This window comes from Squalius cephalus (genome assembly GCF_949319135.1).
Source record: "Squalius cephalus genome assembly, chromosome: 3".
Taxonomy (NCBI): Eukaryota; Metazoa; Chordata; class Actinopteri; order Cypriniformes; family Leuciscidae; genus Squalius; species Squalius cephalus.
The window spans coordinates 46,225,929-46,239,302 of record NC_137124.1 but is presented as its reverse complement, the minus strand read 5'-3'; the positions used below and the strand labels follow the sequence as shown (position 1 = coordinate 46,239,302).

The 13,374-nt window shown below is 36.2% G+C and overlaps 1 protein-coding gene across 26 annotated transcripts in view; it reads right to left on the bottom strand.

Moving 5' to 3' along the window:
- Window positions 1-13,374, bottom strand: part of LOC307155595 (receptor-type tyrosine-protein phosphatase delta) — an 846,598-nt gene that overhangs the window by 36,400 nt on the left and 796,824 nt on the right. For 10 of the 26 annotated variants that reach the window (XM_079866370.1, XM_079866376.1, XM_079866371.1 and 7 more), the window contains 5 exons: window positions 9,031-9,124; window positions 7,578-7,787; window positions 3,651-3,811; window positions 2,209-2,220; window positions 1,898-2,010 (listed from right to left, as the gene is read on the bottom strand). In XM_079866370.1, the coding sequence (XP_079722496.1) occupies window positions 1,898-2,010; window positions 2,209-2,220; window positions 3,651-3,811; window positions 7,578-7,787; window positions 9,031-9,124 (590 nt within the window). Of the gene's footprint in view, window positions 1-1,897; window positions 2,011-2,208; window positions 2,224-3,650; window positions 3,812-7,577; window positions 7,788-9,030; window positions 9,125-13,374 lie in introns of all 26 variants that reach the window. The other 16 variants (XM_079866372.1, XM_079866354.1, XM_079866373.1 and 13 more) reach the window with 2 other exon arrangements.

The following is a 13,374-nucleotide window of genomic DNA, read 5'->3' as shown; positions in this document are numbered from 1 at the left end:
GTGCTTTCAAACACAATGGGAAGCCTACATGTGTATGCCTTGATTCCCCAACAAACTATATAATAACCAATGGCACTTTTAAGGGTTTTGGTTGTCAACAAATGTCAATCCTCAGAATAAACTCACTAGCTATGTTTACATGCACCCAAATAATCCATTTATAATTGGATTGAGAAATTCAATTGAGGGAAATTAGTAAACATACCTTGTGAGCTGTTATGAATTGTGTTGTGGGGGAAGTGAGTTTTTGGGGTTGGCTGGTTGGCCTCCCAAACCCTCTAAAACCATCAAAACAGACCAGTAGTATGAAAAGTGTTGGAAGCAAGCTAACACCAGCAAATGCTGGTCTAAGCTGTTTTTATTATAAAGGTGAACTGTTTCTCTCCAGTCCATCTGTCTTGCACTTGCAGCCCAGGTGTTTCTGACAGACAGATAGATGGACTCCGGTTCAGTGTGTTTAGAGCTAGTCTCGCTGGCACCAGGTTCTCCTCTGAGAAACTAATGGAGCAACTGTTGTCACCACTGTTCTGCCCCTCAGAAAATAAATCTATAGGTCTTCACGGCTGGCCGCTCTAGAGCCGAGTGTACGTCACCTTGTTCACCAAGGTCAGAAGGGAGCAGCGCTTCACCGCTCGACAATTTCCAGATTCCTCTACACCTCGTTCACACTCCGCTTACTTCGAGCACAATGGCCCACCTACATGTGTGTGTATATGTGTGTCTTGATTCACCAACGGAATATACAATCACCAACAGAGGTTGTATTGAATATTCTGTATATCGCCATGGTCTTCTTACGCTGGCTTCGGTTAGCTCGACAGGCTTTGCTCTTCAGGTAAACTCACTGAGCTGCTATGAATGTGTTGCTTGGAGTACTTGGGTCAGCGGTAAAGCTGCAATTCCTGAGTCCAGAGGGATTTCCTGCCCTTTTGTCTGTCCTAAAGCCACCTGTCCTGTGTGTTTGTGAGCACTTAGGCTGGTTCCTCAAGAGGTCTGCTTTCTATTTCCGGCTCCATATGGCTAACAGACCTTAGCATTACATCTTAAATATGCTAAGAAAAACAAGAGCACAGCTTTTGACCTTTCTACTCTGTTTATGTCCAAGGACTCATTTAAGACTGTGTTTCTGAATGACACAGAGGCGCCTAAAAGCTGACCAAGACGGTATATCTGTTCCCAAAACCAATGAGCTGCCTTGTTGTCTACATAGGCAGAATCTATAATTGATCCTCTTGAGTCACTGATTTGACAAATTCTTTATAGGCAGCACCACACAATTTGATGATATCTTGCTGAAAAGCTAGCGACCAAGAAATATACAGAAATATCGGGTAAAACAGACCTTGTAATCTCCCTTACGGATGACATGTTTCTGAGCATGTCGCAATGCCTTCGGTAAAGGCGAAATGCAATGCTGCCATACAATTTTAGTGAGGTGTTACTCCAGGCATTTTGAGCAGCCTTAAAGTCTGGAGTGCACCAAAGACATCATCCAAAATTCTGTCTAGGTAGGCAGCTCACTGGGTTTTGGAACAGAGCTAGTGTGTTTTAGACCAGTGGTTCCCAAACTTGATCCTGGAGTTCCCAAAAAATGCACATTTTGTTAGTCTCACTAATCAAACATTATCTGATTCAACTTATCAGCTTGTTAGTTATTATAAACACTCAATCCTGAAATAAGATCAGATAAGGGAGGCATCCGGAATTGAGAGTACCAGGGTTGGGAAGCACTCTAGACTATCACGCTCCTCATGATTCAATATATTATACTTCACTTTTTATATTATACTTCACTTCATGGAAAAATAGCAGGAATCAAAACCTTTTGTTGAAGCTTCTTAGGACAATGTGGTTGAGGATTTGTGTTTGGTTTGTGTTTGTGTAAAGCAGCTCTTACCAGGAGTCTGAAAGTTCAGACGGCGTAGCTCTACGGGGTCTGTGGGGTGATGGGAAGGCATTTCTTTACCGCTGGGCAGACTGCCTTTCCTGGCCTCTGACTCTGCCCTTTTTCTGAAAAACAAAACAAAAAGAAAAAACAAAAACATAATATACTTAATGACAAAATTAACTTTGCTTGGACTATCAGAGCATCACTGCAAGTGGTCAAGCAAGCATGCTTGTGATCGAAATTGAAATGAGTGTTCAGTGCCCTCGACTGTGCCATAACCACTGCGTGAGTCTCAGGTACAGCTCTTCTAATGCGCTCACCTGTCTGGTTGACTGCTCCAGTGAAAGCAGCAGAAAGGGAGAACAGAGGTTAGTATCCAAGACAAGCACAGATCTCCTCATCAGTTCTACTGATATTCAGAGGGGTTTTAGCATTGTTCATTTTCATCTGATATGTTATGTTAAGACATAGATCCACTGTGCAACTGATCCTAACTAAGTGGTGTGAGAAAAAAAGTCTTGATCTCACATTGTCTTGTTTCTCAATTAATTGTGTGTTTTTGATGTGTGCCAACAGGAATTTGGGTCAACGAAAGAACCATTCAAAATACTTTGAGAAGCCCTGGCCTATCTGATGAGCAAAACTAATTATAAAACTAATAATGAATACTGTTCAAAAGGTTGGGGTCTGTAAGATTTTTAATGTAGCATCATGACTCCAGTCTTCATTGTCACATGATCCTTTAGAAATCATTCCAATGTGGTGATTTGCTGATCAAGAAACATTTCTTCTTATTATCAATGTTGAAAACAGCTGTGCTGCTTTTTTTTAAAAGTGTGATACTTTTATAAATATGCATTAATAAATGGAATCTATTAAAATAACAGCATTTATATCTTTCTGAATAAAATTATTAATTTCTTGGTAAAAACATATAATATAATATAATATAATATAATATAACAACATAACATAACATAATATAATATAATATAATATAATATAATATAATATAATATAATATAATATAATATAATATAATATAATATAATATAATATCAAACTAAAACATTTTGTGCGTTTTCCAAGCCTGGCTGAAAAATCTGTTTTATACCCTGATATTTACAGGTTTGTACTTCACTTTGTACATGTCTTGACAGCAGGAATTGCTCATGTGAAACTGTTTGTTTGGATTGAATTGATGCATCATGGGCAGCGAGTGTGTTGTGTTGTTGACATTGCAATATTACACTATGAGATGTGTGCATGAGCCCGTGACATTGATTCTGTGATTAACAAATAAATCTGCCATCAGAAGACATCAAATAACCCTGGATATATGAAGGACCTCATCACAATAGATGTTCAACTCAATGCCTGACTGTAATTTTTAGCAGATGATCAGATCAGTCTATATTCAAATGAGGGCCACAGATTATTGAAGATACGTACAATGCATAACTGCATAAACACACATACACACACAATGGCTTAAATTCAACAATCCAAATTACTTTCTTAACCCAAGTTTCAGCTCTTATTGAAAGCAATTCATCAGTAAATGTTATTCCAACGACCAGCTTGTATTCATAATCTTTCACCCTAATAGCTCAACAATTGAGTCCTTTGGATAATGTTAACCAACAGCCACCATACTTTTTTTTAGTTTCACTGTTTCACTGAGAATACTGAAATACATCACATTATAAGTCAAATAATGTGCAAAGGTTATTGAGAGTGTGTGTTTCTCCACGGTTTCTACCTCTTATACAGCAAGATGGCGATGACAATACAGATGATGAAGATAACGGCCAGTACGGGCCCCACGACCCAGATCAGACCCTCCTCTTCATCGATTATGGGCTGTGGGTCAATATCAGCAAACACCACCGGATCAGAGTATGGACTTGCCGCGTACAACATCTGAAAGAAAACCCAAACAACGACAGTGTCATCTGAATCGCTTGATCAAGAAACCCTGAATTCACACTTTCACACCAAATACTCTAAGTTTAATGGAACCCACTGAAATATTATTTAAAGTAACACAAACAATGGGCATCTATGGTACGAGAGTAGCAGAGGGTTTCAAAGTCAAGTCAAGTTTTTACTTCTTAGGGCTTTATACAATACAAATTGTTTCAATGCATCTTCACTAGCCGCGTTTCCATTACCCTTCAAATTGCACAAATTGAAATTGTGAATTGAAAATACGCCCAATGGAAACACGTCAATTGCGCAAAAACTCCCATTTATCGCGAAAAAGTTTTTATGCTCGCATGAGGTGGTTTTTCAGGCAATTCGAAAAAGAAATATTTCGCAAAACTGCAATGGAAACAGTTTTTCCGCATTTACAGGTCACCTGACGTAGATGACGCGGTATGTTTGGACAGAATACAAGACAGAGTTCTTTACTCAATTCATATAAGACAAAAGAATTACAGGAATAATGGATTCTAAACCTCAAATAAATGCCACAATCAAGACCTCGAAGCAGATATGAGGGAGAAACACCCAGAAACACCTGTTACAACATAAGTATAATAAGGGTCGCTCCTTACCATTAATGCTTGGAAAACACACATACATCTCCTTCGATTAATAATAATGGCTAGTGCACTGGCTGGGATATAGTACATAAAAACCTACCAACGTCCGTTCCCATGGTTTTTGGAATGATTTTACTTATCGCGAGAGGAAAAAATGAAGTTTTAGTCGGATAACATCGGTTAATGGAAACGCAGGAAAAAAAAAAAAAGTCGACATTTAGAATGCAAATCTGTAATGGAAACGCGCCTACAGTAATAAACAGGAAAATAACAGAATAAATTATGCAAACCATCAAATATGTGGCACATTAAGCTGTAAAGCAGCTTTGAAAAGACAATATAAGCTAACAGGGAACAATCTCAGAACTTTGGCTAAAGTTTTGGCAAGGTTCTCTCAAAGTTATGAGCAAACATTCTTCTTAACAGAACGTTTGTTCAAAGTTATCATGAACAACTTATGTTCTCAAAAATTAAGCACAAAAATGTAATTTATACATGTTCATGGATTGGTTTTTTTTTTTTTTTTTTCAGAAATGTTTAAATTGCCCTTTTTTTCAATGTTACTTTTTGTTTCAGAACATTCAGAGAACTGAACATTAAGAAAAGCCAACAAACAAGAAAACCAAGAACTTTTTTTTTTTTTTTTCAGAGATTTAGAGAACATTCAGAAATAACCTTTTCATAACTTAAAGTGATAGTTTAATTAGGGGAAATTTGCTATTAATTGAATCACCCTCAGGCCATCCAAGATCTCAAAGTGACAGCACCCATTGACTTCCATTATATGAATCACTGATGACCACTGTTTCAGCTAAAAACCTTCTTTACTGTTCTATTGAAGAAAAAGTCAACTACATCTTAGATGGCTGAGGATGAGTAAATTAACAGCAAATTTTCATTTTTGGGTGAACTATCCCTTTAATGGGAATGTTAGCAAAACTTTCTTGGAACATTTTTGTTAGCTTGGAAAGTGGCATTATTCAGCTCAATTCAATAACTGTGTAAAATTCAGAAGCAGAAATTTGAAGCTTGCAGTTTTGTTAAAGCACTTACATGAATTATTCAGCAGAACAAAAGAGTTTGTTATTTGATCTGTAAAGTGCCTAAATCATTCCTTTAAGGAGAAACTGCTTTTCTACTGTATGTGAATGAATGAATTATTCTCACATAAACCGTACATATAATTGTAAGTACGTATGGATGTGCTGGTATGCTTCTTTAAAGCAGGTTCCTTGCAATCAATGGCAACATATTATTATTCAAGTACAGTCAAACAGCCTGGATGTGCTGGAAACAATTAACGGAAACAATTAAACGGAACTATATAAATACGATTATATAAAAACACTGTCAGAGGTCTCAAATCCTGTTATGACTCTGATTAATGCAAAATTCATTGCATTGCAGTGTGTGTTGCGATGTGTTCAGTGATGTGAGTTACGAACTACATTCAGTGATTAGCATCTAATTTACTCTCAAATCATCAGCACAAGCAGATAAACAGAGACATTAGACACAACACACACACTCACACACACACAAACGTTTCTCAGGCATTATATTCAGAAATATTATGAGACATATACTGCCAAACAGTTTAAAATTATTAATTTTTTTTTATGTTTTTGAAATAATTTACTTGATCAAATATACAGTAAAAAAAGTAATATTGTGAAATATTATTGCAATTTAAAGTAACTGTTTTCCATGTTAATACTGTATATTCTAAAATGTAAATTTATTCCTGTGATGCAAAGTTGAATTTTTAGCATCAGTCTGTCACAAGATCTTTCAGAAATCATTCTGATTTGCTGCTCAAGGAACATTTCTTATTATCATCAATGTTAATGACAGTTGTGCTAATTAACATTTTTGTGGAAACCGTGATAATTGTCAGAATTCTTTGATGAGTATAAACAGGAATTTCTGAAATAGAAACTTTTGTAAAAATATAAAATGTCTTTACTGTCACTTTTGATCAATTCAAAGCATCCTTGCTGAATAAAAGTGTTCATTTATTTTTAATTTCTTTCATTGTTTCTAGTTGTGCATAACTGCTTTATCAATACATTGCATTAACATTGCATTAACTGCTGCATCAATACATTGATGTATTGTTTTAATTTAATACTGTGAAGCTGCTTTGATACAACCTATGTTGTGAAAAGCGCTATATAAATAATCTTGACTTGACTTGACTTTATCCAATTTATACATAAGACTGACAAAGAAAACACAGAGCAGGATGTGTCGCATGAACAGCGATATGAGGTTTGGTCACTGCATCTAGCTCTACTGCCTGAGTTTTTGTCTTCTCAGTGCACAGTGAATGCAGTCTCACTGCTTTCACAGAGCTAATCATTCCTCAGTCTGTCTGTCTGTCTGTATGTGTGTGTGTCTGTCTCTCTGCAGTTCAGCTGATAAGACTCTGCTGCTATTAAAGAGAAGGCGTTTATCTCACAGTCCCGCCGCTGACAGCTCTTCAGGGCTTTCCCTGTGAGATACAGACAGACAGCTCTTATTCCCAGCAGGCTGTGTGCTGATAGAGTTCAGCCTGGTGTTCTCGCTCTGACCGCATCATGTGACTCTGACACCAATGTCAGCGATCGTTTGGACAAAAAACAAAGGAGATTTGCCCCCAGGCATAAAACTATTTTATTCATCAGTATTTTTGATAAATATTCATACATCCTTATTTAGTTGAGAATAAAAATGTGAACAATAATAAGCCTGGTGTTCAGAGAATATATCTTGAATTAAGCTTAAGCATACATACAATTCAGTTTAGTGTGGTTTATGCTTAGAAAAATTAGATGTCTTCACAGTTTTATAACTGCATCTTGTTTTAAGGATATTATCATATTGATAACACTTTACAATAAGGTTCCACCAGTTAAAATGAGTTAATTCATTAACTAACATTAATGAACAAAAAATATGAAGAATATCATAAAATGAAGAATATAACTGCATACTTATACGTTTATTTTCACATTATATTCTCCTTTACAAAGTCATTTTCCCTAACTTGCAACATTGTAAGGTGTGTGATTGCTTTAATGCTTTGTTAAAATAATAATTATTATTTTTTAAATTATTTTTTACCATAAGAGCAATAGAAAGTGGAGGATGAGACTCACGTTGTCTGATATCTCCAGCACAGCCAGCACGAAGAACACATACTCCTGTCCATTCAGCAGCTGTTTGTTCTCGAAGTCTCCGTAAGCCTTGGCATCACCCAGCGTGAACTCTGTCGGCAACTCGTGGAAATATGCAGCGATGTACGGCTTCAGCTCCAGCTGCCTTCGGAACCGAAGAGCGAGACTCGTTCGGTTGATTTCTCGCAACAACTATATAAAAAAATAAGAGACAAATGCTTGATCAGTTCAGCACACACTCACAAACACATTTTAATCACTGCTGAATTTAGTCTGATTGTGAACAGACCAGTGTTATTTTAGTATTATTTATATACAATTATATATTTATATTATTTATAGAATTATATTTTTATATGTTCAGTTGGTTTTAATTTTAGTTTCAGTTTTAGCAATTTTTTTATGTGCTTTTGTCAGTTTTATTAGTTTTTGTGGTAACACTTTACATGAAAACTTTGTGTAACACATTATAAAGGTATAGGTTTAGGGCAGGTTTATGGATAGAGTATACAGTTTAAACAGTATAAAAAGCATTATGTCTATGCAATATCCCCATAAAAAATGAAAACCCAACACGTGTGTACGTGCATGTATGTGTAGTTATCCGCAGGAATAACTGTGAGATGGAGGGCCGCTTTGATAAAGCTTTCTATCAATCCTGTTCAAGCTGTCAAAACTGCTTCAGTTCTTCTGCCCTTGAGCCACTTTGAACAGGCGACTTCAAATATTGACAGTAAAATAAATTGAGTGTGTGCGTGTGTACACTAGAGAGAATTGGAGGGACTTTTTTGTTTATATATATATATATACACACACACACACACACACACACACACACACAACAAAAAATCCCTGTCATTGTTTTGTTTGATGACGGTGGTTGCAATGCTGACAGTGTGTTTTCTTTATTAACAGAACTATCAGCTTCATCGCAACCAGTTTTGCAGAACTGCCTCAGGCCAGCTGGTGGGGGGTGAAGGGCGGTTCCAGCTGTCAGCAAATCAGAAAGGAGATCCCTGCATGGCGCCGTCCCTTTCCGAGTTGCAGCTTAGCGTACGTGCCGTAGTTGGCAGTTCGACTGGCACAATTCTGAGGAAAACACTCGCCGTCTTACGCCTCGCCACATAAAAGCCTTTTAAATATTTACTATGGCTAAAAATAATATTGTTCAGCTCTATCTCTCGCCCACTCATCCTGCCCTTCAGAGGAGAACGTCTTTTGTTCCCGTCTCCATTAGCGGACAAGAACAGATTTGCATATGAAGGGAGCTGGTAGAACTGCGAGGTCTTGCTGCTTTCTTTTCAAATCAACTGCTTGTAGTTGTATTGGGACTGATGTCCTTACATGGGCCGCTGCCATGATCAATAATGTTTGTAAAGTGGGCCTAATTTATAGATGCATTGACTCCAGTGTTGATGTGTAAGGTGTCTGTTACCTCTTCCAGATTCATCTCATCCGGATTGTCCCAGAGTTTGATGAATTTTCCGGGCCGTTGTTTCTTCAGCGGTACCACCACGATGTAGTATCCCCTACAGAGAGAGCAAGAAAGAGTCTCTGAGTGTCTCAGCGGTCGAGATTCGGCCGCCAGCAAAGGCGTTAGGACATCCATCAAGATTAGCACCGATCAATCTAGACTTTCCAATCCACTTCGGATGACACTGGATTAACGACATGTTTGACGACAGAGAGAAACCCTCGGTAAACACATCAATAATCTGCCAACTTCCCCTCACTTTAGTCTGGTTTCACTTCGAGGCTAGTGCTTCAGACACACTAATGAGGGTCTCTCTGAGAGAGATGATGGCTGCTTTACTAAAAAAAAAATATGTTACTTACACTTATCTTGTTCCAAACCAGTATGACTTTCTTCTCCCAAGAAACTCAAACAGAGATATTTTGAATAAAGCTATTTGCTTTTTTTCCACACTCTAAAAAACGCTTTGTTGCCTGAACAACCATTACTTATAAAAGTAATTCGATTAAACACAAAAAAAGTAGTATTCATAACTTTTCAACCTCTACTTAACATATATAGTGTGTGTAACACAAAAATATAAGTTACCAGGTGAACTTAAATGTATGCATAAATAAAATGAAAAAACACAAGTCAAATCAACTACTATTACAATTGCGTCAAAATTAAATAAATCTAGCATAACATTTTAAGTAACTACCTGTATATGAGCCACGTGATATGCAATTTCCCGTGATGCCTTTCCAGCCAAAGATTTGAGCCATTTTGTGAAGCACACGAATATGGTGAAAAGGTAAGCTTAACTTTCTATAAACTTAGTAAAATATTAGATTTTGACGTTTTAACATTAATAAACACTTGTTTATTGTGTTAGTGGGTTAAGATTTTCTGAAACGCAACGTGATGAAGACACTGAAAAGAGGTAAGCTTAACTTTTGTAACTTAAGGTACACTCGTTTATTGCATTTTTGGTCAATAAATTAACTTTTAAACTGAATTTTCAACAATTATAAACGTGTTACTTACAAATACGTATGAAAACATTTATAGACCACATATTAGTTGATGTAGCCTATGAAATGAGTGACTGTGCGCGAGTATTCAAAAACATATATAGGCCTATATGTTATTTGAATTATTAAGCGAGTGAGCTTCCATCGAATGTAAGGTTAAGTGTTTATAGTAGCCTAGTTAGAGTATTTATTGTTTATTTCGTGGGATATGACCATGCATCGCATTGGGACATATGCATTAAGATTGCATTAAGAGGACAATTCAGACGGCGCTGGAGGCTCGCTCTCCCGCACGGAGAAATTCGTACTTTACATTAATGAGTTGTCACATAGCTTATACTTGAGTATTTTTTTAAGTAAATGTAGTTGTCATCTATTACTGTATATATGCATATAAGTTGTTCTTTGCATATTTACATATTCCCATATTCTTTATGGATCGCGGGAAATGAGGGAGGTCAGGCCTTGGGCGCGGGTTACTTTTGGTAACGTTAACGTACACATATTAAATTCGAAAACACATTGGCTACAGCTCCATATGTGTGCACGATTTATCATTAAAAAATGGCGATCTTGATTCAAGCACAATATTATTCCTAAATGACAACGACGACTGTCTATTAAACCTTCGAAATTATTATCAAAATAAGCAAATGCCCTTTAAACTAAATTTTAGCGTAGATCTATTGCACTGTTAGGCTATTCCAGTAGTGACTGTTAAAATGTTTTCAATGAGATTCTTCTAAACCTCTGGACAAAAGTGTTCATTAATTAACTATATAATTACTATATATAGTTATATTATATTGATATTGTATATACAGTATATTGATATTAATTTTATTTTAAAATATAAAGGTACATTTCTTTCTAATTTTTTCTTTCTAATTTTTGAGATTTGCCTGTTTAATTTATTTTAAGACATTGAAAGCAGTGCAGTAAGCAGACCAATAGATGATCTAAAATAAGTTAAAAATGTTAAGTAAAAATGTTAATTAATTTAATTGTCTTGTTTTTATTTATAAATTATCTTAAATGTTAAGTTAACACAACTAAGATTTATTTTGATCTCACATGGCCTGTACTGTGTTGGATTTACTTAAAATGTATATGCACCATTTTTGCATCACACTTTTTATGTAATCCCAAATTGGAATAATTTTACTTAAAATTAACAAGAAAACCTTTGTTATATGTACTTATATTTTTAAGTAAAGAATCTTGCGTGAACTCATGCATATATATATATATATATATATATATATATATATATATATATATATATATATATATATATATATATATATATATATATATATATATATAGTTAGTTCTGGTTCTCGAATCTAATTGCCTGAGAGCCTTTTTCAATCATGCGGTATTCTACTTACAGTGAGGAAACTAAGTATTTGAACACCCTGCTATTTTGCAAGTTCTCCCACTTGGAAATCATGGAGGGGTCTGAAATTGTCATCGTAGGTGCATGTCCACTGTGAGAGACATAATCTAAAAAAAAAAAAAATCCAGAAATCACAATATATGATTTTTTAACTATTTATTTGTATGATACAGCTGCAAATAAGTATTTAAACACCTGTCTATTAGCTAGAATTCTGACCCTCAAAGACCTGTTAGTCTGCCTTTAAAATGTCCACCTCCACTCCATTTATTATCCTAAATTAGATGCACCTGTTTGAGGTCGTTAGCTGCATAAAGACACCTATCCACCCCATACAATCAGTAAGAATCCAACTACTAACATGGCCAAGACCAAAGAGCTGTCCAAAGACACTAGAGACAAAATTGTACACCTCCACAAGGCTGGAAAGGGCTACGGGGAAATTGCCAAGCAGCTTGGTGAAAAAAGGTCCACTGCTGGAGCAATCATTAGAAAATGGAAGAAGCTAAACATGACTGTCAATCTCCCTCGGACTGGGGCTCCATGCAAGATCTCACCTCGTGGGGTCTCAATGATCCTAAGAAAGGTGAGAAATCAGCCCAGAACTACACGGGAGGAGCTGGTCAATGACCTGAAAAGAGCTGGGACCACCGTTTCCAAGGTTACTGTTGGTAATACACTAAGACGTCATGGTTTGAAATCATGCATGGCACGGAAGGTTCCCCTGCTTAAACCAGCACATGTCAAGGCCCGTCTTAACCTGTTAAGCTTCACCAGTGCGTGGGCGCACTGAAGCGTTTTTTTATTTATATAGTTCAAAGTTACTATCAGATTTAATGTTATACCTTGACAAACTATACATCATTAAAAAGATATAATACTCAAGTTTCAGTATTTGACCACTATTGTATTCTGAGAAACTTATAGTGACAGGTATGTCTTAATTTGTGTCAGGAGTTATGAAATGAAAAAATGAGTCGATACCTTTAATATGAATTATGCGCGTCAGCCTGTCCCATTCATAAAAAACTCCGGTGCTGTCGTCATGACAGCGATACACAAAACAACGTCCTTCAGGGCTTTTAGCTCAAAAATGTGCAAACTTGGAGAAATATTGATATATTCTCATAGATTCACGTCATATTTCTAAAGACAGGAATAATATTTATTGAATTTATACCCAAATGTGTCGATGTAATCATTGTGAGCGCTTTTACTGAGATGTGCAGTGTCAATTCATACCAATAGCCTGAGGGCGCTATATGCACAAAAAATAATCCATATATGGGACATGAAGAAGAGCCATGATCATGTGACATTCCAGGACGTCACTGATACACACAAAGCTAACAAGAGATCCTGCTGTAATATGCAGATAAAAGATGTTTTGAAGACAATAAACATGTTTGCTATGATATTTGATTTGCCTGTGTTCTTCAAGCCATGCCAGGTATTTTCATATAATAGATTATATTTATAATGTAATGCTAATCGATATAGACTTTATCATCGTGCATAAAACTATAAATAATGTTTTCTGTCTGATTTTTTTTTTACCTGAAGCCAAATTAGATCAGAGAAGATTATTTAAAACACTCGATTGCGTTATGAAGTAAGTTTGGAGCACAAACATGGTTTTAATCTCATAAATGGTCGTGTATTGATGGTGTGCTAAGCTAACATGCTAGCTAGCCCAGGTGCACCTGCCACCAGGGGTTATTCTTTTATGAATTTTGTTCTAAATAAGAATGCTTACTGATATGTTTTAGTGCATTTGACCACTATTTAGTGCACTTCAAATGTGAAGTGAGAACTTTGATAAAAGAAATTAGGGATTGAAACCCTATGAATAGGCTGTGAATAGCCAGTCGTTATTAACTATAATGCAGACAA